Raw genomic sequence first — 26,475 nt, 5'->3', positions numbered from 1 at the left:
CAGTATCCAAGTGCTGAATATATACAAACATTCAGTACTATTCAATATTCAGCACAATACTATTCTTGCAGTACATACAGTAGGCCTATACAATATATTCACCTTACTCAGTTGCAATTACTATACTTTTTTACAGAATTGCAAAATTTACTCAATACAATATAGTTTTTTTCTGTAATGTTCTGGATGCTGTGTTCTCCATTTTTCTCTGTAGTGTCTAATGAATGCTCTGTAGTGTTTATTTTATTGACTCATGTGTGTGTGATCTGAGAGCACCGTTTGATTTTGAGTGCAAGTGAAATGGTTTTGCGGTGATTGTTTCATTTTGATGGAAGAGTCAGAGGTTTTGTGAATTTAGTTTTAGTATTTGGATTTGTGTTTAAGGTTTTAAATGTGTTTTAGCAATTCAGAAAAACTGTAATTAGAACATTCTTATGAAGTTTGTTTTTCTCTGTTTCAGATCAGTCCAGCAGCAGAGATCATATTCACCCAGCTTTGTATCTTTGAAGAGTGATTGGTCTATGGATCATCCACTAAAGCTTAGTGGACCTGGGTGAGCAATTCTCAGAAAGCATTCTTGTTAATGGACAGTAGTCATTTTGAATCAATCAACTGACTACCTTAGTTGAACTTGAAAATAATCAATGATATTTAGTAAAAAGATATTAAAATATTAGGGCATTTTTATAATAGGTACATATAAAGTACATATTATTTTTCTCTGTTTCAGTTCAGTCCAGCAGAAAATATCAGATTCGTCCAGCTGTGTGTCTGTGAAGAGTGACTGGTCTATGGATCATCCACTAAAGCTTAGTGGACCTGGGTGAACAAACTTCAGACTGCATGCTTGTCAATGAACAAGAGTTTTAATAAATCAATTAAACCACCTTAGTTGAATTAGACAATAAACAACATCAATTAACATTCAATATTAGTAGTTTCATTGCTGATGCAGAGGCTGCTTGCAAATCTCGCATCTGAAATTGATCTTTTCTTATACATTTGTACAAATAACTTAAACCAGTGGTTTCTGAGTAGTCAGAGTTTGAAAAGATTTGTGAAAATTTAAAACATACAGAGAGGATATATGAAATAAGAATATGGAGATGCTTTTAGTGTTTTTTTCCTGTCTTGTTTTCAATGGTGTTTTCTTGTTTTTATGGTGCTAACCATTTTCTTGTTAGGGGCCAAGCACGGAAGGTGCGGAGGCACTTATTGTATCCATTGGAGTTCTTCTTCTTCTTTCACTTTTGTGTCTATGGCAGCCTATAGAACCGCTTGCCGGAAAGTTATGAAATTTGGCACACAGATAGAGGACAGTCTCAACATTAACCATAGCAAGTTTGGAGTCTCTAACTCAAACTCTCTAGCGCCACCACTTGTCCAAAGTTTCACTTATGTTTATGCTAATAACTTTCGAACCGTACAATTTAGAAGCAAAATTATTTCTTTCCCTCTAATTCCTTGGCTCATGCAGAGTAGAATGAACACCAAAATGTAAAATTCTACAGGTCAAGATTTTTTGCAATTTTTAATAGCTCAAAAAACCTACTTTTTCTTACTCATCCTGGACGGTTTGTCTGATTTTCACCTAAATTGGCTCAGATCATCTTCAGACCATGTTGGCAAAAATGTATGGAATTCAACTTGATTAGTCAAGACATTCTCAAATAACACGTGAACAAATTTGACAAAGAGCACGCAAAAATGCATGTGAGGCTATATCTCAGCAATGGTTTAGCGTATTGAGAGGAAACTTGGTGTGTGTTAAAATAACCAAGACCTGAGGCTACCAGCACAGTTTCGGTGCAGTGCCACCTAGTGGTCAGGAGATATGCATTTTTTTTATTTTTGCTTAAAACTTCTGAACAGTTTGGCCAAAAATCACAAAACTGGTCACTTTAGATTCAGTGCAGAATACCGAGTCATACCATACCCATTTGGCACCATTCCCTGATGGTACTCAAAAATGTTCTGGACAGCGCCACCTTGTGGACAAAAGTTATAACAAAATATCCAAAAATACTAATAACTTTTGAGTATATTAACCTATTGTAATGAAACTGGTCTCAATATATTCTTTAGGTCATGCCGAGAACAAAGATACCAATTTTGCCATAGTCAGCCAAACTTCCTGTCCGCCATTTTGCTTCATGTTAAAACCCTACTTTTTCTAACTCCTCCTTGACCGTTTGTCTGATTTTCACCAAATTTGACTCAGATCATCTTCAGACCAGGCTGGCAAAAAGTTATAGATTTTTGTGTCGATATACAAAAAGGTAATGCATTTTTAACGCATCAACAAATTTGCTGGAATGATGCCAAACTGCATCCGAGGCTGTATCTATGCAAAGCTTTTACATACTGACACCAAACTTTGTGTGGGTCATTGTCACCTCACACAGAACACAACTCACCGATTTGATAACAGCGCCACCTATTGGTCAAAAGTGATAAGCCATTAAATTATATTATTAGGGGTTGTATTTATGATTTTTCAGCCATTTTGTCTAAAATCATCTTAAAATGGTTTCAATTACTGTTTGCTGCTTTGCATGCTTCTGTAGTGCTTGGCCCCTCATTTGCTGCTTGCAGCTATATTTTTATATTAATTTTAAATGTTAAAAGGACTCAAAACAGGTGCTTACATAAGCATTTACCCCCTTGAAATCATAAAATGTGTGTTTTTACTTATTTGAATACTGTGAAAATATTTGTCTTTGTTTTGTCACTCCTGAGAAATCATTAAGAAATGAGTAGGGCCGTTTAGATGAATTTATATTGAGGAATTATAAATTAAAAGTCAAGAACAATAAAACTAAAGTTTCTTGGTTGATAAGTTCATTCACAACAGTGAATAACTAGAATTATTAAGTTAATGATAAGAATTTCTCCAATTTCTCTTCATGATATTTAAGGTCATTCCTGCCACCCAGACCAGAGGAAACAGAACCCATCCGTAAGCAGTCAAAAAGTGAGCCAGATGTTTTCAGGTCAGATAAATTATGCTGGGTTTTTTTAAGAAAATGGGTCATCATATTTTAAGTACTGACATAATTCATGAATCTGATTATATGTTTTCATGATAACTTTTCTTTTAATATAATGTGAATAAATTTAGATCAAATCTGATGAAGAAGTTTCAGTATGTGTATGAGGGAACAGCAGAGCAACAAAGATCTTATTCACTCCTGAATGAGATCTACACCGAGCTCTATATCACAGAGAGTGAGAGTGGAGAGATCAGTAATGAGCATGAGGTGAGACAGATTGAGACACAATCCAGGAGAGCAGCAACCGAGGACACGCCGATTAAATGCAATGACATCTTTAGACCTTTACCTGGACAAGACAGAGCCATCAGAACTGTGCTGACAAAGGGAGTCGCTGGCATTGGAAAAACCGTCTCTGTGCAGAAGTTCATCCTGGACTGGGCTGAAGGGAAAGAGAATCAGGAGATCCACCTCATATTTCCTCTTCCTTTCAGAGAGCTCAATTTGTTATGGGACCAAAAACTGAGTCTTTCAGATCTTTTGCAGAAGTTTTTCCCTGGAACTGAAGAAATGAGACCATTCAGTGGAGAATATAACGTTTTCTTCATTTTCGATGGTCTGGACGAGTGTCGTCTGTCTCTGGATTTTCAGAGCAATGTAAGGTTGTGGGATGTAGATGAATCAGCCTCAGTGGACGTGCTGCTGACGAACCTCATTATGGGGAATCTGCTTCCCTCTGCTCTCATCTGGATCACCTCCAGACCAGCAGCAGCTGATCTCGTCCCCACTGAATGCGTCCATCGAGTGACAGAGGTACGAGGCTTCAATGAGCCACAGAAGGAGGAATACTTCAGGAAGAGAATCAGTGATCAGAGTCTGGCCAATACAATCATCTCACACCTGAAGTCATCAAGGAGCCTCTACATCATGTGCCACATCCCAGTGTTCTGCTGGACCTCAGCCACTGTTCTCGAGAAGATGTTGAGTCCAGCAGAGAGTGGAGAGATTCCCAAGACTCTCACTCAAATGTATACACACTTCCTGATCATTCAGACCAACATCAAACGTGAGAAGGACTATGAGAAGAAGGTGACAGATGAAGACATGATCCTCAAACTGGGGAAACTGGCATTTCAGCAGCTTGTGAATGGCAAACTGATCTTCTATGAGGAAGACCTGAGAGAGTGTGGCATTGATGTGACAGAAGCAGCAGTGTTCTCAGGATTGTGCACTCAGATATTCAGAGAGGAGTTGAGATTGCATCAGGGGAAAGTCTTCTGCTTTGTTCATCTGAGCATTCAGGAACACCTAGCAGCTCTATATGTGCATCTCTGCTTTACAGACATAAATGGGTTTGGACAGAGCAACAAACCAGAGACTAAAGTTTTGGATTGGTTTCAGAATAATCCAGCAAAACATGTTTCCTTATCTGAGCTGCATCAGAGAGCTGTGGATGAGGCTGTACAGAGTAAAAATGGACATCTGGATCTTTTCCTCCGTTTCCTTCTGGGGCTGTCAGTGAAGGTGAATCAGATTCTACTACTACAACTAATATCATTGAGAGTAAGCAGCTCTGACAGCAATGAGAAAACAGTTGAGTACATCAAGAAGAAGATCAGAGCCATTGACTCTCCAGAGAGATCCATCAATCTGTTCCACTGTCTGAATGAAGTGGGTGACTATTCACTAGTGGAGGAAATACATCAGTTTCTGAAATCTGGAAGAATGCACCGAGCCAAACTCTCTTCATCTCAGTGGTCGGCTGTAGTTTTTGTGTTGTTGACATCAGAGAAGGAGCTGGATGAATTTAATATTAATAATTTTTTTGGAGGAAACAATAAAATGGAAAAACTGGAAGTAACTGAGAAGCTGCTGCCTGTGATTAAAGAATCCAGATCAGTACAGTAAGTATCACTGAGTACAATCACTTCCTTGTTAAAAGATGAAGAAATTCAAAGAAAAACGGTTACAAATCTTATCAACATCAACAACAACATTTATTTTATCAATGAATGGAGCAATATGTCAGCATATTTGAGAAACACCGCAACTCTTCCAGGTATTGATGAGTGGTATAGGCGGTAACGAGGTTCCGGTCACCAGGTTGGGAGAGCAGGTGTAACGGTAGTGTTATTTGTCGCCCCGTCATCATCTCTCCTGCGGGACAGGGAGCTATAAAATTGTCTCTTTTGTTGATCGGAGTTTAGCAATTTATGCGTCCACTGGTCATGAGGGTATTTCTATCTGCTCTTTGCAAGCCCGTAAAACAACTTTAAGCACCGTTAAAGTACTGTCCTTTTTAGCTTATCTTGAGATATAGCCAAACAGTCCAGGGAATTCTTCACCTTACTTGATAGAGCATGAGTTTTACGACTGCAGATGGCTGGGGAAACGAACCTCAAAAACCTTCCATGGAATGTGCTGGTTTGATGTGTGTGTCTCCATCATGTAGGTGGGTCTGTTGTGAGACAGATCCTACACCGTTTTGAAGAAAATTTTAATCTACATATGCATTTGTTGATTATTGTTAAACAAACAAGCATAAAGTAACAACTTATTATTAAATTAATCTTTAAGTTTAACCATGAAGCTTAAACTATACATGTTGGTGTGTGTGTGTTTGTGTGTAATTGGAATTTTTCTATTGCTGCAAAATGCTGTTGATTACAGTTCAACAAGTATTAACAAGTGTTTAACGAGCATGACTTTCATCTCTCTGCAGGTTGAGTGATTGTGGAATCACAGATAAAGGTTGTGCTGCTCTGGTTTCGGCTCTGAGTTCAAACCCCTCACACCTGAGAGAACTGAATCTGTCTGACAATAATCTAGGTGATTCAGCAGTGAAGCAGCTCTCTGGTGTACTACACAATCCTCGCTGTAAACTGGAGATACTGAAGTAAGATCATATGTGACTCTCACACATAAAAAAACAATGATAATTGATAATCACTCTGAAATACACACTTTCAAATTAGGGCTGGGTGGTATGATAGTAAATATCGTAACCACGGTATAAAATGTCTATTGTTAGAGATTTTACTATATCATTTATTTTGAGGTATGCAAATATATCTGCGATAGAACTGGCTGGAAGACCTGCCAAGAGAGCATTGCAATAGTCCAGCCTGGCCAGAACAAGAGCTTGAACAAGACGTTGTGTAGCATGTTCTGATAGAAAAGGCCTAATCTTCCTAATGTTGTATAAAGCAAATATGCATGACTGGGCAGTTTTAGCAATGTGGTCAGTGAAATTCAGCTGATGATCAATCACAACTCCAATGTTCCTGGCTGTCCTTGAATGTGTTATGGTTGATGCGCCAAGATGGATGGTGAAACTGTGATTAAGTGATGGGTTTGCTGAAACCACAAGCAGTTCTGTTTTGGCAAGGTTGAGTTGAAGATGATTGTCAAAGATGGTCCTTCATCCAGCAAGAAATGTCTGTCAGACATGCTGAAATGCGAGCAGCTATCATCAGATCATCAGGATGGAATGAAATGTAGAGCTGAGTGTCATCAGCATAGCAGTGTTATGAAAAGCCATGTTTCTGAATGACAGAACCTAGTGATGCCATGTAGACAGAGAAGAGAAGTGGTCCCAGAACTGAGCACTGAGGCACCCCAGTAGCTAGATGTTGCGACTTGGACACCTCAACCCTCCAAGTTACCTTGAAGGACCTATCTGAGAGGTAAGACTCAAACCACTGGCGTGCAGTTCCTGAGATGCCCTTTGCCATGAGGGTTGACAGGAGGATCTGGTGGTTAACCGTGTCAAAAGCAGCAGACAGATCCAGCAAGATATGTATTAAAGATTTGGAAGCCATTCTTGCCGGTCTTAGGGCTTCAACAACTGAGAGCAAGGCAGTCTCAGTTGAATGTCTGCTTCTGAAGCCAGACTGGTTGTTGAAGATTTTTCTGTGTGAGAAAGGCAGAGACTTGGTTGAACACAACTCGTTCAAATGTTTTTGCAATGAATGGAAGGGATACAGTTCTGTTCTCTAAAAGTGCTGTGTTAAGAGTGGGTTTCCTAAGTAGTGAGGTTATCAGTGCCTGTTTAAATGCTGTGGGAATGACACCAGTGTGAAAGGATGCGTTAAAGGGATAGTTCACCCAAAAATGACAATTCTGTAATTAATTACTCATCCTCATGTCATTTAGAACCTGTAAGATCTTCGTTCTTCTTCGGGAACACAAATTAAGATATTTTGATTAAATCTGAGAGCTTTCTGTCACTCCATAGACAGCAAGGGTCCTACCATGGTTAAGGCACAGAAACGTAGTAAGAACATCGTTAAAATGGTCCATGTGACATCAGTGGTTCAACCGTAATTTTACAAAGCTTGTGTTACTCTCGATAACGGCGATAGATGGTAACTCGGGAGAGAATAATTGTTGAATAGGTTTTTTTTTTTTGCACACAAAAAGTATTATCCTAGCTTCATAAAATTACGGTTGAATCACTGATGTCACATGCCCTATTTTGTTGATGTTCTTGATACCTTTCTGGGCCTTGAACAGGGTAGGACCCTTGCTGTCTATGGAGGGTCAGAAAACGCTCAGATTTAATCAAAAATATCTTAATTTGTGTTCCGAAGATGAATGAAGGCCTTACGGCTTTGGAGCGACATGAGGGTGGGTAATTAATGACAGAATTTTCATTTTTGGGTGAGCTATCCCTTTAATGATATGAGTGAGTGCAGTTACAACTGCAGGAGAAATGGCTTGAAAGAGATGAGATGGAATTGGATCAAGCAGAAAAGTAGTAGGATGACTGAAAAAGATGAGTTTGGAGACTTCTGTCTCAGAGAGTAGAGAGGCAGATGTGAATGAGTGTATGTTTGCTGGTAAGATGCGTTTGACCATTTGTAGTGTGGAGAGTTGTGTGCTGATGGTTGTAATTTTATTAATGAAGAATGTGACAAAGTCGTCAGCTGTAAGAGTTGATAAAGAAGGGAGGGGGAGGACAAAGGTGACAAAATGTTTTAAAGAGCATGTGAGAGACGAATTGTTAATTTTGTTGTGGTAGTTTGTCCATTTAACAGTGGAGACATTAGCGGAGAAGGAAGAGAGGAGTGAACAACACACATCGAGGTCAGTAGGACTTTTTTATTTGCGCCACACCCTTTCTGCAGCCCTGAGCTTAGAACGATGCTCGGGGAGAACAACAGATAGCCAAGGGGCAGAAGGGGTGGTATGGGCTGGCCTGGATGATAGGGGGGCAGACAGTGTCTAAAGACGTCAGAGTGGAGCAGAGAGTGTCAGTAGCACTGTTAGCATCAAGTGATGAGAATTGTTTAGGGGGAGCAAACAAAGATGAATCCATAGCAGATAGCTGGAAGGGTGAGAGTGAGCGTAGGTTACGTCGAAAGGTGCCATGTGGAGGAGTATGTGATCAAAAGAGGCAAGCAGAGTGTGGAAGTCTGCAGCCTGAGTTTTATCTAGGTGGACATTGAAATCTCCAAGCATAACCAGAGTATACTATCCTCAGGGAAGGTTGAGAGCAACACATCTAACTCCTCCAAGAAGTTACCTAGCAGTCCTGGGGGTTGATAATCAACTACAAAATGGATTTCAAGAGGCTGGGTGATAGTAACTGAATGTGATTCAAAGGAGCTGTTGATATCCAGATATGGTAAAGGAATACATTTCCAATCATTAGAGATAAGCAGACCAGTACCTCCACCTCTTCCAGTCAGACGGGGGGAGTGGGAAAATGAGAAATTATTGGAGAGGGCTGCAGGCGTAGCAGTGTCCTCTGGTTTGATCCAGGTCTCTGTCAGGGCCATGAGGTTTAGCCTTAAATGACTAGTAATAGATGTAATGACATCTCCTGTGTTTACTGCAGACCGACAATTCCAGAGACCAATAGGAAAAGAAAGTAGTGTAATAGTGGACATAGGCAAAATGTGCAGGTTGTCAGGATTGCGCTGCCTACAGTGTGTGATGCATGGTTTGAGAATGTTAGTAATATTAGGGATATGGAAACAGATAGTCACTATCGGTCATAAAAACTGAAACAGAAGTGAAACAAGTTGTGGGAAAGAGGATAAATAAAAAGCAATACTTATGTCTCTTGCTCGGTGGAGTTGCACAGGTAGAGTTGCTGGTCTTTACACTCTTTGGTCTTCACACGAGGGCAGCCGCGGTATGCTAACCTTTTTTATACCTGCCTAACAAACTGTAATTAAATTCAGCTGAACATGCTTTACTGATTTAAAATAGCAAAGGGCCAAGCAAGCACTGACAAGGAACACAGTACTGCACAAGACCAAATGCCACTTCAGCACATCTCAACAGAGTAAACAAAACAAGCGTTTTATTAAATATCTCATATTTAATAATTATTAAATATCTAGTATGTGCTTTTTTTTTTTTTTTTTGCTTTGCTCTTTTGCATTGAGTAGTTTAAAAATCTTATATTAAACTAAAATATACTTTAATGTAATTCTATTGAAACTTATATGTCATGTATTTAAATATATTTTGTAATTGCACATTTGTAATGATGAAGTTGAAATTTAGTACATTTAAAATGTATTAATTTAAATGTAATATAAATAAACACACTTCAGTTCTTATAAATTATAATCAATTACTTTACACGTGTTTTAGTATGTTAGTCAAGACATCATAATGTATTTATTTAAAAATGATTTAAATGTAGTTTGTGATCAAACTTTACATTTTACATGATTAAAAAATGCACTTTTAAAAGTTCTTAAGTGTGTTAAGAAACAGTCGTGAAAGTGTCTATAAGAACACTTACAGTAAGTTTTATTTCATTAATATATTATCTACAAGTACAATTTTTTAAATTATACTTTTGAGATTTTAAGTACACTGCAAGTGTACTTTTTTTTTTTACAATAGTAAGTGTGTACTTTCTATTTAATGATGGATTTCCTGCTAAATGATCTGATCTGAAAGAGTAAAGAGTGTGTCTTTGTTAACTGCAGGTTGAGGAACTGTGGTGTCACAGATAAAGGTTGTGCTGCTCTGGCTTCAGCTCTGATATCAAACCCCTCACACCTGAGACAACTGGATCTGACTGATAATAGAAATATAAGTGGTTCCGGAGTGAAGCAGCTTTCTGATGCACTGCAGAATCCTCAATGTAAACTGGAGAAACTGTGGTAAGATTGTATCTGGATTGCACACATGAAACACAATGTAAAGTATATTTGAAGTGTTCAACCTCATTCTGCTGCTCTGAGTTCAGGTGATTGAGCTGGAAATGACTGAACACATGAGCTATGTTTTAGTAACATGATACTAAACTGACAGAAACACACTGAAATACACAGTTTACATCACAGTCAACTTTTAAATCTCATTCCAATGATCCATCAATTATCAAATATTTATTGTGCTTCTCTACAGGTTGATTAATTGTGGTGTCTCAGATGAAGGTTGCTCTGCTCTGGCTTTAGTTTTAAAATCAAACCCCTCACATCTGAGAGATCTGAACCTGTCTCAGAATAAAATAGGAAATTCAGGTGTGAAGCTGCTTGCTGTTGGACTGGAGGATCCTCACAGTAAACTGGAGAAACTGTGGTAAGATGATATGTGATATGTTATATTCACACATTTATTAAAGGTGCTGTGTGTAATTTTTTGACAGTACTAAAGCATAAAAACATCATAATACATTTGCAGATATTCAGGAAACATGCTAAGTTCGCATTCTTGTTTCTTCCGAAAAACAATACTGAAAATGTGCATTCTGTGTCGGCACGTCTGTTTTTGATTTGGTCTGTGTGATTCTGTTCACTTACAGTTTACCCAATAATATTTCGACAGCCTGGGTTGCAAATTTGCAAAAAACACATGCTGCATACTGCAGTCATGGAAGCGAGGAAACGAACTGGGACAGAAATCGCAGATTGTACCCGACCTAAAAACCCTTAGCATCAATCTAAAAAGCTGTGTGACCACAGGCATATTAAAATGCAGACAAATCAACTCATCAGTTTACAGCGTAAGGTTCGTCACCTTCCATTGTCAGTTGCGCTCGTTCATGTTGTGTGTCCTCAGTCTGACATCCCGTGTGAGCATCGAAGAGCGGGCGGGAGAAACAATATTTCGAAATGAGACCGTAGTACCCATTTCAACCACTAGCTGTCATTATTACATACTGCATCTTTAAGATCAGCTTGTAAAATACATTTTCAGTACACACTAAATCTCAGCACAGGGACTGTTAATTTCATTCATCTCTATCGCATCACATGACCTAGTACTCCTGTACCTACTATAAATATATATATAGATATATATGAACTGACCAATGTAACGAATCAGCTCATGACAGGAAATATGAATAATTAACCATAACTAGTTATAATTAACTATTCATATTTTAGATCCGCTGTAGATATTTAGCTGACCTCTCAGGGTCACTGTCTTGTCAATTCTAAGAACGTTAATTTCCTGGTTAAAGGAAATAACTTTCTTACTGTACAATTCTACCAAGCTTGTAGCGTAAATCTGCATGATTAGTGACTATTTAGTGATTATGAGCAAACAATGAACACGTCAAGTGTGATACAAGTAAGGTTTTATGGGCTTGTCCAATGAGAGAGATGGAAATTTCCGAGCGGGAGGTGGCAATTGCTGGAGGGTTTATGACCCCTTTGTTCTCTAAGCATGGTAATTTGCAAATGGACTTAAATCGAACTAGTCCATAACTAGAACATAGTCCATTTCTACTCTGCCTTTCCTTGGGACATGCAGGGATTTTCCCTGCTTTACATACTTTTGGCCAATAAACCCAGTGATATCAGCGTTGGTTGCCATGCAACAAAGAGGCCTGTTCGACTTCCTGGGGTGTTACGCATTCCGGGGGGAAGGGTTCATGGGTCCTTGTATGGCTTGTTAACTGAGGGGGGTTACAGAGTATTTGTTAAATATAAAAACAAAATATATATTGTGTGTTTGATTGGTCCAGACGCTACACCAATGAACTGACTTTAGCTGTAAAAATGACTCTGTTATTGTCTTCTTACATTAATGACAATCTATTTTCCAGTTTAACACTGTAAAGCTGTTTTGACACAACCAGTGTTGTATAAAGCGTCATACAAATAAAGGTGACTTGACTTGTGTCACAATCTGTGATGGCGAGGAACGATGGAGACGAGGAATAAACAAAACCGTCTTTAATCCGTGGAACACAGGGTACATCAACACTGGAGACAGCAGGAAACACATCAACGTAACGAGAAGAACCGACAGAGACAGACTGCACAGACTAGGACTTAAATACTAGGGCAAATGAAGATAATTACTGACACACACCTGGACCAAATAACACAATCAACGGGAGACAGAAACTGGGTCATGGAGCACATGGGGAACAAAAACACAACAAAATCAGTCCAGGGGCGTGACAACTTGACTTAACCTCTGGAGATGATCCAGAATGCAGCAAATCTTGTCTTCAATTATAAACTTGAAGTAATGACACTTTATATATATATTTACACATAAATTCAAGTTTATAATTGAAGACAAGATGTGCTGCATTCTAAATCATTCTAGAGCGGAGTCAAGTCACCTTTATTTGTATAATGCTTTATGCAACGCTGGTTGTGTCAAAACAGCTTTACAGTGTTAAACAGAAAAATAGATTGTCAATAATGTAAGAAGGCAATAACAGAGTCATTTGTCCAGCTAAAGTCAGTTCATTGGTCAGTTTATAAGTGACATTGGTGCTTGTTGGAAGGCCTGCCAGTAGAGAATTTCAGTAGTCCAGTTTTGAAATTACAGAAGCTTGGATGAGTAGCTGTGCTGCACATTCTGACAGGCAGGGTGTGATTTTCCTAATGCTGTACAGCAAAACCCTACATAACTGGACCATTGTTGAGATGTGGGTGAAAAAGCTCAGCTTGTTATCAAGCACAACCTCCACATTCCTTGCTGTCCTGGTTGGTGTAAGTGTTGTAAATCCCAGATGAACAATAAGAGAGATACAAGCCAAGAAAGTGGTATCATGTTGAAATGATTACTTTATTTGAGAAGACCACCCCACAAAACTGTTTCTTATTCATCCTGTTGATTTATCCTGAACTGTGTAAGTGTTATGCTTGGTGGATTTCAAGGACAAAGGCAAGTGGTTCCAAATGGAGACGAGTTTTATTGAAGTAATTGACAGGAACCAGGATGACAGAAACGGGGGAACATGAGCAGGGAACAGCTAGTAAACAGACATAAGACTAGACAAAGAACCAGGTAAACACAGGAGTTTAAATACACAGGTTAACAAGGGTAACAAGGGGGAGGAGCTAATCAGTAACCATGACAACAAATGATGGGTAACCATAGGAACAAACAAGGCAAGGCCAACAGGGACAGGAACTGAACAAAGGAAGTGAACTGGGAGTCAATAGGGGAAAAAAACATTACAAAACAAGAGTCTTAAGCACAAGAGAGGGGAACACAGTTTGGGATAATGACAGCATGTGAAGAGTATATCATTATTCTCCACAGGTTGTGTGAGTGAGGTGTCACAGATAAAGGTTGTGCTGCTCTGGCTTTAGCTCTGAGATCTGAGAACAAAGAAATAATGTTTGCTTAGCTTTGTTTTATTGATCTTGGAGCTGACTGAGATGATGTGACCATTTTCAAAGGGCTTGTCAATGCAATGATAAAACAGTATTATTAATCCTGCATTAGAGGAATTTGAAAAATTCTGGACTTTTAAAGAGATACAGTGATCCATCAGACATATCGATTTGTACTATACCCTTGTAAAAAAAAGTACATTTTAGCATAATTTCAAAAAGAGTTCTTATTATAGAAATAATATACTTGAAAAGACTATACTTAAGTGCTAATTCAGTGTAATGTTTTTGGACACTTAATAGCATGTTAACTGCAATTAAATGTTTAAATTTATTTGTAATGCATTTATTTGGCCTTTAGAGTGTCTTTGTGACCAACTTAATTAGGACTTAAATACATCTTTATATGTAATTTCATAATTACTTCTGTATGGTTTAAGTGTACTGCTATATTTACTAATAAGCATTTATAGGAAAATAAAATATACTTTAATATAATTTTTATTGAAACTTGTATGTCATCTATTTAATTATATTTGTAATAACACATTTAGAATGAAGTTGCAATTTAGTACATTTAAATTGTTTATACGTATTAAATGTAATACCGAATAACACATTACAGTTCTTATAAATTATAATTAAGTACTTTACATGTACTTTATTATGTTAGTCAAAACATCATAAGTGCACTTCTTTAAACCATGACAAAAGATTATAAAGTGTGGAGTTATTCTAATGTGTCACCTGAGGTGGTATCTGTGTCGCGTGTTGCTACCGCTGACGTTTTCTTAGCGTGCGCAGTTACATGCTCTATGGCCAAATCTGTAGATGCTCTTATTTCAAATGAAGTGGATTTATGTGACACTTTCATGTTAAATCCTGGTTTAACTTAAGTGTCTTCTGTTCCCTGTTGTCCGATTCCTTTGTGCCGAAAAGGAAGCTTTTAAAGATCGTGTTGAATTGTCTTTGTCTCCTGATAAATTCATTGCAGCTCAAAGGGCAGATTCTACTCTTGCTCCATTGTTTTTTGTTCATTTGTCCAGAACTGGAGAATGTGATTGTATATTTCTCACAGCGAGTGTCATGGCGGATGGCCAAATCCACTGTACTTTAAAAATTATACTGTTTTTGTGTCACAGAATGTAGTTTTAAGAGTTTTTAGGCGATAATATATTTTTTTAGACTTCACATATGCGGCTTCTTGACAAAGATAACAACTATTTGAAAATTTCCTTCAATGTTTTCGGTGGTGTGAGCTCCAGGGCATCAGTGGCGTTCAGCACTCATGAACCCGCCGAGAGTAGCCTCATCTCGGCCAGATCTTCTGGAATTTGCCGCTGACTCTGATGTCTCTATAGTGGTTAAACAATATAATTTGTTTTGGGTAAATCTAACGGCCAGTCTTTGGTCTCATTAATCTATTATTTGTTCCAGAGCAAATAGTTTTGGCTGAGGGCAAAATCTCATCATGTTATATTTTATGTAAATTTAATGCTGTATATCAGAGCGCTGCCTTTGTACTTTTGTCTGAATTGTCTAGTACAACACACACACACTGGCAGTCGGCTATCTTACTCTGGGGTCCAGGTCGATGTGCCTGCAGCCTCGTACCTACGGCCGAATCACAGCCGTGCTGATATACAGCCATATCTCACGTCTACTTGTGTGATATTGCTCATATCTAAAAAATAAATAAATAATAACATATTTAAAAAAAGAAAGACAAGTCAGGTTTGTTTGTGTTATGTGCAGTGCAAATTATTGTTGGGGGATGGAAATGGAGTGGATATGTTTGCGTTTGTGAAACCAGTGTGCTAATGGTGTACGTGTGCACCCACATTGCCACAGCAGATAACGGAGGAGGAGGAATGATGTAGGATGGTTTGTGTGTTGTGCTAACCAACAGGCACATGTCACTCTTTCACATCACCTCTCCCCTCCCCAGGCAGCAAACTGCTCAGGTACCAAGATTCTAGGGTCCAGGTCGATGTGTCACTTTAAACTGGTAAGGCTGCAGGGAGAGGTACCATCTGGCCACACGAGAATTACTCCCTCCTTAGCAAGGAGTATCTGAGGCTCTCCAAGGCCCACTTGATTGCCAGGCATTCCATCTCTACTGTGGAGAACCGGGTTTCCGTTGGCAGCAACTTCCTGCTCAGGGTACGTAATGGGCCTCTCTTCACCCTGGACCAGGACTACTCCAATTCCCACAGCAGAAGCAACTACCTGGACAATGAACTCCTTTGTGAAATCTGGACTTTTGAGGACTGGGCCAAAACACATCTGCTCCTTCAGGCTGTTGAAGGATGCTTCACACTCCTCAGTCCAGATTCCTGATATTCTTGCAGAGCAGGTTGGTCAATAAACCGGCAGTTGTAGAGATATTGGGAATGAAGCATTAATACCACCTCACCAGTCTCAAGAAGGCAGGGACCTCCTTCTGAGTCCTCAGTTTTGGGCTGTGTCGAACCGCTTCTACCTCGTCTACTTGAGGTTTCATCTCTCCATTTCCCAGGTGGTACCCAAGGTCTCCGTGTCTGACTTCACCCACTGACACTTTGAAGGTTAAGCCCAGCCTCTTGCATATTTTGCAGGGTCTGTCTCAGGTGTTGCAGATGGTCATGCCAGGTTGCACTGAGAATGACAACATAGTCCAGGTACGCCGCTGACCAGGCTTCACAGACTCAGAGGAGTTGGTCCATTAACTATTGAAAAGTTGCAGGTTCCCCATGTGGCCCATGCAGCCCAAAAGGTAGGACTATGAACTGATATAGCCCCATTGGGGTCCAGAATGCATTATTCGGTCTGGACACCTCCTCCAGGGGTACTTGCCAGTACCATTCGCATAGATCCAAGGTCGTAATATACATGTCTTGGCCAATCCTCTCTAAAAGGTAACTGATGTGTGGCATTGGGTATGCATCAATGCAGATGCTCAGGATGTCATCTTTCTTTGGGACAGTCACAACTGGGCTACTCCATTTACTTTTGGAGATTTCTATAACTGCCAGTTCCAGCATCATGGTGCTCCTCCACCTTTTTGGACTCTTCCAGATGATCTTCCAGATCAATGTCTGCTGGCTATGCTAGCCCTCCAGCCTTAGGTTCTGGTCGTTCCTCTTCCTGATGCACATCCGCTTTATGAATCAGCAGAGATGTTTTTGGTTTTCTTGGTTGCTCTTTCCATTCTTTAAGCAGGTTGATGTGGTAAATCTGTGTAGCTTTGCCTTTTGTGGGGGTGACGAGTTTCATATGTCACCAGTCCTATCTTGCAAAAGATGCTGTAGGGTCCTTGTCGCTTCATCAGCAGTTGGTTTGTAGACGTTGGGAGCAGAAACCCTACCTTTTCCCCAGGTTCTGTCAAGTCAAGTTGAGTCCTGCTAAGGATCAAGTCAAGAACAGAAACAAGTAAATTTTATTTTTGCCACAACCTTATTTATTTTTCCCTCAGAAATTAACTTACTTAATTATATATTTAAATATATATATTATAAATATACATTTTGAATGTAGAAATATTAAATAAAATTATTCTTTTAATTATGAAATTAAAACCACCAGTAGGTGGCGGTAAATCCCTATCTTAAAGGATTAGTTAACTTCCAGAATAAAAATTTCCTGATAACTTTACTAGAAAATGAGATGAGAGAGTTTTTCGCCCTACCCTACCTTTTTGAACCAGAGTACAGAGACGAAGAGCTAACCACGCATGATGTTTACAATGTGATTATGTCATGCGTGAAGTCGAGCTAGTGCAAGACGAGCATTTGTGGTTAAAAAGTATATAACTGATCGTTTTGCTAGATAAGAGCCTTATTCCTCCTCGGCTGGGATCGTGTAGAGCCCTTTGAAGCTGCACTGAAACTGCAATTTGGACCTTCAGCCTGTTGACAACCATTGAAGTCCATTTTATGGAGAAAAATCCTGGAATGTTTTCATCAAAAACCTTAATTTCTTTGCAACTGGAGAAAGAAAGACATTAACGTCTTGGATGACATGGGGGTGAGTAAATTATCAGGAAATTTTTGTTCTGGAAGTGAACTAATCCTTTAATGAGAGAGTCACAGAAGCATTCGTTCAACTGATTTGTAGATGTGTAGATGTGTAACTCTATTTAAGGCTGTGGCTGTACTGAACTGTTGTATAAACTCAATATCATTGACAATGGTGCTGAAATTCTGGAAACAACGCGTAATATCAAATATAACAAAATAAATCATACTATGGAGATTTGTCCACCGTATCTTGAATTCTGGGTAAATTAGGCTGCAAGGAAACATCACTAGCCTAATTGATAAAGCACTGTGGTATTCTGTACTGTATATTGTTTTTTGTAATTACAAAGAGGGACATATTTGACATTAAAGCACTATGATTTGAGAGGCAAGTGTCAGCTAATTTAAAGTTAGACGTTAAAGGGATAATTCACCCACAACTGAAAATTCTGTTATTAATTACTCACCCTCATGTCATCCAAAAACCTTTGTTCCTCTTCGGAACACAAATTAAGATATTTATGATGAAATCCGAGTGCTTTCTGACCCTGCTTAGTCAGCAACGTAACTACCACGTTAAAGGCCCAGATAGGTAGTAAATTCTACGTGAGAAAGCCGGCTCCTGCGTCAGCAGCATCACACACATGTGTAATGGTAATCTCATGAACACATGTCGAAGACTTGACACGGAAGAGAACAAATTGTTGAATAAAGTCATTATTGTTGTTTTCTTTGCGCAGCCCTTCTTAGCAGGACCACGGTGCTATATAAATAAACATAAATATAAACATACAACACTAGACGTAAGAACAATTTTTAGACCTACATAGCTAACTTTCTGAAGCAGTAGTCTAACTATACATATACCATAAATAGTTGACTTTACACACAACATAACCTAAGACAGACTATATAAGTACTTTACATAATAACTGTACATGATATTGTGCAAAGGAGGTATTTAAGGTTAAGAAGTAGTGCAATGTGATTTGTGGTGCATTCACAAGTAAACATTTGTGTTATCTTATTAAGTCCTTGTAACATGGAGTGTTTATAAGAAAGTGTCTGGTGCGTATAGAGAGGAAAGATTGTGTTTTTCTACATGTGGTTTGTCCAGCCCACTCACCTGTGTGTAGCACACTCAGAATTGCACAATGTTCTTGAGGTTTTCAACAGTTTTCATGTGGTGCATGTGGTGTGGTGTGGTGGGGTGGGGTGGGGTGGGGGGTGAGAGACAGTCTTGCAGAGCGGGCTCTGATGCTCCGGTACTGTCTTCCTGGTGGCAAGAGCTGGAAGAGACTGTGGGAGGGATGGGTGAGGTCTTTCATGATACTGGTGGCTTTACTGGAGCATCGTGCAAGGAAAATGTCCAGAATGGAGGGGAGAGGAGCACCGATGATCTTTGCAGCTGTGGGGTCTTGCGGTCAGCAGCACTGCAGTTCCTGTACCAGACAGTGATGCAGCTGGTCAGCACACTCTCAATGGTTCCCCTGTAGAATGTGGTGAGGATGGGTGGAGGGAGACTTGCTCTTTTAAGTCGGCGCAGGAAGTGGAGCCGCTGTTGCGCCTTCTTGGAGAGTGATGTTGTGTTGGTGGTCCAGGTGAAGTCTTCTGTTATGTGCACCCCCAGGTTTTAGTGCTGCTGACTCTCTCCACAGTCGAGCTGTCGATGGTCAGTGGGGGTGGTCAACAGAGTTTCTCCTGAAGTCCATCACAACCTCCTTTGTCTTACTCTTATTGAGGGACAGACGGTTTGCACCACACCATTCAACCAGTTGTGCCACTTCCTCTCTGTAGGGTGTTTCATCATTGTTGCTGATGAGACCTACCACAGTTGTGTCATCAGCAAACTTAATGATGTGGTTGGAGCTGAACTTGGCAGTGCAGTCGTGGGTCAGCAGTGTGAAGAGCAGCGGGCTGAGCACACAGCCTTGTGGGGCACCTGTGCTCAGTGTGGTAGTGCTGGAGGTGTTGTGGCCGACACGGACTGACTGAGGTCTTCCGGTTAGAAAGTCCAGGATCCAATTACAGAGGGTGTCAGCATGCTTTTAAAACATCAAGTCCTTGTTGATTTCAGCACCAGTGTTGACCGCGCCACACCATCCAAGATAGTTCAGCCTTGCTGTAGGTGCCAGTGATACGGTGTGGGATCTGAGGGGTGCTAATGATATAGAACACCCCATATGTTATTTTTCAAAGATGTTTACCTCTATCCAGCTATTGAAATTGAGGCTTTTTTTTTTAAAGAAGAAGAAGTTTTCCCACATTTTATGTTTATTGTCTTCAAATAAATTCCCCTATTGGATCGACCATTTTGTGTCGACCATCTTTTGTGTTATGGCTGTGACAACAGTGACATCAATATTATCTGCAAGTACAATTTTTTAAAAATAAACTTTTGAGATTTGCAGTACACTACAAGTGCACATTCGGTATAATCAAGTACACATCTTTTTTACAATAGTAAGTGTGTACTTTCTCTTTATTAATGGATTTCCTGCTAAATGATCTGATCTGAAAGAGTAAAGAGTGTGTCTTTGTTAACTGCAGGTTGAGGAACTGTGGTGTCACAGATAAAGGTTGTGCTGCTCTGGCTTCAGCTCTGATATCAAACCCCTCACACCTGAGACAACTGGATCTGACTGATAATAGAAATATAAGTGGTTCCGGAGTGAAGCAGCTATCTGATGCACTGCAGAATCCTCAATGTAAACTGGAGAAACTGTGGTAAGATTGTATCTGGATTGCACATATGAAACACAATGTAAAGTATATTTGAAGTGTTCAACCTCATTCTGCTGCTCTGAGTTCAGGTGATTGAGCTGGAAATTACTGAACACATGAGCTATGTTTTAGTAACATGATACTAAACAGAGTCACACTGAAATACAAAGTTTACATCACAGTCAACTTTTAAATCTCATTCCATTGATCCATCAATTATCAAATATTTATTGTGCTTCTCTACAGGTTGATTAATTGTGGTGTCTCAGATGAAGGTTACGCTGCTCTGGCTTTAGCTTTAAAATCAAACCCCTCACATCTGAGAGATCTGAACCTGTCTCAGAATAAAATAGGAAATCCAGGTGTGAAGCTGCTTGCTGTTGGACTGGAAGATCCTCACTGTAAACTGGAGAAACTGTGGTAAGATATTTTCTATACACATATTTATTAAGATGCTTCCTTTGATGTAAAATCAGCTTGTAAAATAAAAGTTCAGTAAACACTAAGGCCTGGTTTCACAGACAGGGCTTAGACTAAACCAGGATTAGGCCATAGTTCAGTTGGCACATTTAAGTAATTTTTATAAACATGCCTTAGAAAAAAACATTACTGGTGTACATCTTGAGACAAAACAAAGGCACTGATATATTTTAAGATCAGTCAGTGCAAGTTTCTTTCAGTTGAAACAGCTCACAATTAAATTTTAGTCTAGGACTAGGCTTAAGCCTTGTCTGTGAAACCGGGGGTAAATCTCAGCACAGATGACTGTTAACTGAAGATGAAATTTAATTTAATTCATCTCCATCACATCACATGATCTAGTATTCCTGTTTTTGTCCCCACCAATTATTACTTGAGGTTTAATTTCTTCTGCTAACTATATATTTATGTATAATTATGAAAAATAAAATAAATAAAATGATGGTTCCTTGAAGATATAATGTTCCAGTCAGTCTGGTTTATGAATTACATTTACATATATGCATTTAGCAGACACATTTATTCAAAGCAACTTTACAAAAGAGAAACCAGCATCAAAACCTTAAAGGGGTCATATGATGCTATTTAAATTGTTCCTTTCTCTTTGGAGTGTTACAAGCTCTTGGTGCATAAAGAAGATCTGTAAAGTTGCAAAGACTAAAGTCTCAAATCCAAAGAGATATTCTTTATAAAAGTTAAGAGTTAACCACGCCTACCTAAAACGGCTCGTTCTAACACGCCCCCACATGTCTACCTCACTATGTGGGAAGATTTGCATAACGCCGCCCAAATGTGCACAAATAATGACCGAAATTAAATTTTAGGGTGAACTATCCCTTTAATGACAGTCGGCAGCATGTAGTCTACTGTCCCTTTAAGACCTGCATGCATCTAATATACAATATACACACAACGTAACTTAGTTCAGTAATCAGGCACTGTTTTTCGGGCTTTTTTGTTTTTATGCGCACGCTTTGGGTGTGCTCAGAAAAAGCGCTCATCAGAACAGCACATGAATGAAACGTTTAACCAGGCTTTAAAGGGGTCATATGATGCGATTTCAAGTTTTCCTTTCTCTTTGGAGTGTTACAAGCTGATTGTGCATAGATAAGATCCCTGAAGTTGCAAAGACTAAAGTCTCAAAACCAAAGAGATATTCTTTATCAAAGTTAAGACTCTGCCACGCCCCCCTAAAACGGCTCGTTCTAACACGCCCCCACATATCTACGTCACTATATGGAAATATTAGCATAGTGCCGCCCAAATGGGCGTGCAGCAAAGAAAGGCGTGGTTTCAGGAACAGCAGTTAGTGTTGAAGCAGCATGTCAGGGAGAAGCTGTGTGTTTCAGTGCGAAAGCAAAAGCACTTTATTTGGCCTTCCGGAAGTAGATGCATTTAGGAATCATTGGTTAAGATTTATTTACAACAGAACAGCACAACCCAGATGACGCATTTTATGGACGACATTTTTTTTTTACCTAGAAGAGTACAAGGCTGGCTGTGCACAAAGGCTATTTCTAAAAATAAAAAAAAATTAAAAAAGGGTAAATTCCAACTTTGCTATGACACTCTGGCGCTTCTGAATCAAGTCCCAACAGTGAAGCATGGTGGTGGCAGCATCATGCTGTGGGGGTGTTTTTCAGCTGCAGGGACAGGACTCAGCTGTCTTAATCGCGGCTTGTGTGCTGCATCATCACTGTGTCTGTCACGCGACTCTGTTCCCCTTTCAGGGCTTGAACTGATGCTAAAACTAACAACATTATTAACTGTCTTGATATTTACTTTGAAAGCTGACGCTCGCGATTATGGTAAGAAGCGTTACATTTCCGACGCGTGCTTGCAGTGTTCGGCCAATCACAATGCACTGGGTCAGCTGGCCAATCAGAGCAGACTGCGCTTGTCGGAAGGAGGGGCTTTGTAGAAAACGAAGCGTTTGAGAGAGGCGGGGCATAGAGGACCTACAATAATGTACAGTATTTGAAAAATAATGTGTTTTTTGAACATTAAAGCATGTCAACTTATTCTGTTACACCAAATACACAAAATAATGATCTTTAAAATAGCATCATATGACCCCTTTAAATTTGATTCCTGGTCACAACTGGGAGCCAGTGCAGTGAGATCAGGAGGGGTGTGACGTGGTTTCTCTTTGGCTGATTGAAGACCAGATGTGCTACCTCGTTCTGGATTGTCACACTGCTGCTGGTTGGAAGGCCTGCCTGTAAAGAATTACAATAGTCCAGTATTGAAATTACACAAACTGTGCTGCACATTCGGATAGGAATGATCAGGCCGTACAGTGTTAGTGCTGTAGATCCAAGTTGCACAATAATATTGTGGTCAACTGATGGGATTGCAGAGAGTGCAAGGAGTTCAGTCTTTGAAAAGAAAAAACACACATCAGTATTAATCAGGAATATAAGATGTTGTTATCAAACTTATCAAATGTTTACACACTCCTGAAAGTTACAAAATAAAACTACAATAAATAAATACAAATGTTCTGGTGCAAGTTTTGATCAACAGGTGAGTATGTTAAGCCAAAACCTTTAAGTAATTTCTTGACAATTAAAAATTGTACATAGCCCATTGAATTATTCTCTGACTTAATGCGGACAACAATGGAACCACTTGGAAGAGGACTGTTAGGACATATTTCTTTGTACAAAATAAGACAATGGTACAAGAAGATTACCAAATCATTGTTTTAAGAGTGAACATAGTATAAAAGTATGGACTTGCTATAAGGTCCCTGAAATAATCAGGCCTTCACTTTAAGTTTTTATTCTGTGATGAGTACTTTTTTGCTAACAAAAGAGCAGGAGCACTGCCAAAGAGTGTCTCAGAGCTGACAAAAGCTATGAGAAGAGTGACTGTTTCATCTGACACAGTACGACAGTCTGTTGAAGTGAAGGTTGTTGTCAAAACAGGAGTACCTACTGTATCCTAAGCACAAGAAATGCATGTAGCCTTTTCCAAGGCTTGTATTGACTAAATAAAGATCTCTGAATCCATACTATGCTCTCGTAAGACCTATTTGATGCACCCTGTCGTGGCAAAAGTTTCCTCCATGCTGCTCAAAACTTTACAGTGCCTCTTTTTTTTCAGAACACGGCCAATATAAACATCATATATACACATTATTATAGTTGAAAAGATGCAAGCTTTGTTTTTGAAACAGCCAAAATAAATCTACAGTATCAAATAAACTTTTGTTAACCCAACCAATTTCAATATTTCACATACATATACTACTTCAGTCTGTGTGCATTGAATTTATTTAATACACGAGTTTCACAATTTGAGTTGAATTACTGAAATAAATGAACTTTTCCATGACAATCTAATTTATTGAGATGCACCTGTATATATATATTCAAAATGGACAAAAGTATTGTGGCACCTGACCATTACACCAACAAGAACTTTAATGACATTGTGTTTTAAAAACATAGCTACAAAGGTGGAACCAACTTCATATTAATGTCTATAACAGCTTCCACCCTTCCAGAAAGCATTTCCACAAGATTTTGGAGTATTTCTGTGGGAATGTTTGACCATTCATCCAGTAGAGCATTTGTGAGGTCAGACATTAATGTTGGGCAAGAAGGCCTGGTTCTCAATCTCCATTCCAGTTCATCCGAAATGTGTTTGATGGGGTTGGAGTCAGGACTGTGCAGCCAGTGAAGTTCTTCCACACCAAACTCATCCAACCATGTCTTTATGGACCTTGCTTTGTGCACTGGGGCTCAGTCAAGCTGGAACAGAAAAGGGCCGTCCCCAAACTGATCCCACAAAGGTAGAATAATGCCTTTGGGTTTACAACTGTGACGATGAGCACTTATCAGGATCAACTAAATGCTAGATTTTCAAAACTATGTGAAATATGTAAACTTCACGGCATATACTCTTTAAAATACATCCAAGAGTTTTACACACCGGTCTGTTATTGTGGGGACATTTTCCACGCCTCTTAACACGACACGGCACAAAACGAAACGTGATTGGTTACTTTACCTGTCAGTCATATGCCCTCTTGGGCCATACTGTCCTCTTTTGTGCAAAGAAATGCTCTTGATGAGTCTGTCCCAAGTGCATCCATTGTTGTCAGCGTTAAGTCTAAGAATGATTTAGTGGGCCATATAACACTTTTAAACAACTAGAAATGACTTATCTTTAGTTTTGGTTCAACATACTCACCTGCTGATCAAAAACTGCCTTCATTTTTTTTTTTAGTAACTTTCTGGAGGGTGTACTCATTTTTTGCAATACAGCATTTTATCACTTTGATAAGGAAAACAAATTTTCCTGAATAATTTTAACATGCTTCTTTGGTAACCGATCAAGCAGACTTACTGGAACATTATATCTCCAAAGAACCCCAACGTGTTTTCTAAATGAAGAGTAATTGCTGAATTTGTTAAGTTTCAGAGGGGGTGCACTCATACACAGTATATAAATAAAAATGAATATATTTTTGCAATGATTAAATGCTTCCATATTCCCTGAACACAAACTGTTGAAACATCATGCATCTATATTGGACTAAAGAGCAACAAAACACCGAAGGTGGCTTTGTTTGAGAAAACTATTATTTCTTTATTGATCCTGTTGATTTGTGTCTTGAACTGTGTGAGTGAAGAGCTTGTCATTGTTGCCTGCAGGTTGTGTGAGTGTGGTGTCACAGATCAAGGTTGTGCTGCTCTAGCTTCAGCTCTGATATCAAACCCCTCACACCTGAGACAACTGAATCTGACTGGAAACAAACGAGGAGATACTGGAAGGAAGCTGCTTAATGATCTAAAGAATGATCCATGTTGTAAACTGGAGAGCCTGGGCCAATATTGTGAGTATATTCTTATTTAAATATATAAATACCTGTTACGGGATGTACGTGAGCCCATTAACTTGGATTAAGCCATATGTCGGTTTTGTAGTCTGTTGCAAACTGCTAAACTGATTTTCCATGATTTTAACAACAGAAAGCATGATACTTTTTTATGCTTTTGAATTTGGTAAGTGGTGGATTGACAAATCAGTAGATTGGAATCATAGAATTATAAGCCGTTTCCAAAAACCATTGTAACTTGCTTGCTTGAAAATCATTGTAGATTCATGAGTGCTCAAACACGCTAAAGTGCATGGGGATAGTGATTCATTTCACCTGCAGGACAACAGTTACGCTTACAGTTCACACACTTTAGTATGACTTTAAAGTCGGCAAGAAACAGAAGTTGCAATAGGAAGTTACTACCATATTGTACTTCCAAGTGAAATTGGATTGTGAAACGTGAGTGATGCATACCAAAACTGAAGCACAGACTTAAATACATCATAGATGTCAAGTGAATCATATCAAAGGAAAAACAAGTTATGACATTTTGATTAAATATCACAAAGTCAAAATAAATTATATGAATTGTTCAGAATAAGACCATTAATTACATTAAGAAAATAAATTGGGTCAGTGCATATTTTAATATCAGGATGCTTTTAATTTATCATTTTATTTAAATCAGTAATAATGCATGAACACATAAAAATATGAATAGATAAATGAGCAGTTAAAGCCACTGCATATTTTCCAGCTCAGAGGGAGTTGTTTATCATTTACTTTTATTAATCTTTAAGCAATGGAGACCCTTTTTGAATTTTTTTATTCATATCTCTGGCTGTAATATCAATATGGCAATATCTTTTTCTCTTTCTCTCTGAAATGGA

The 26,475-nt window shown here is 39.0% G+C and overlaps 1 protein-coding gene across 1 annotated transcript; it reads left to right on the top strand.

Annotated features, from left to right (window-relative positions):
• Window positions 1–767: 767 nt before the first annotated feature.
• LOC107567689 (NACHT, LRR and PYD domains-containing protein 3-like) lies at window positions 768–25,831 on the top strand. Its single transcript, XM_016253410.1, has 8 exons — window positions 768–823; window positions 2,919–2,993; window positions 3,122–4,897; window positions 5,716–5,889; window positions 9,947–10,123; window positions 10,371–10,544; window positions 20,521–20,694; window positions 25,419–25,831. The coding sequence occupies exons 1-8, from the start codon at window positions 792–794 to the stop codon at window positions 25,618–25,620; spliced, it is 2,784 nt and encodes a 927-aa protein (XP_016108896.1). The 5' UTR covers window positions 768–791; the 3' UTR covers window positions 25,621–25,831.
• The last annotated feature ends 644 nt before the right edge of the window (window positions 25,832–26,475 follow it).

The sequence above is a fragment of the Sinocyclocheilus grahami genome, unplaced genomic scaffold (genome assembly GCF_001515645.1).
Source record: "Sinocyclocheilus grahami isolate Dianchi unplaced genomic scaffold, SAMN03320097.WGS_v1.1 scaffold1180.1, whole genome shotgun sequence".
In the NCBI taxonomy this organism is placed as follows: domain Eukaryota; kingdom Metazoa; phylum Chordata; class Actinopteri; order Cypriniformes; family Cyprinidae; genus Sinocyclocheilus; species Sinocyclocheilus grahami.
Note: the sequence above shows the minus strand (reverse complement) of the source record. Positions and strands in the feature narration are given on the sequence as shown.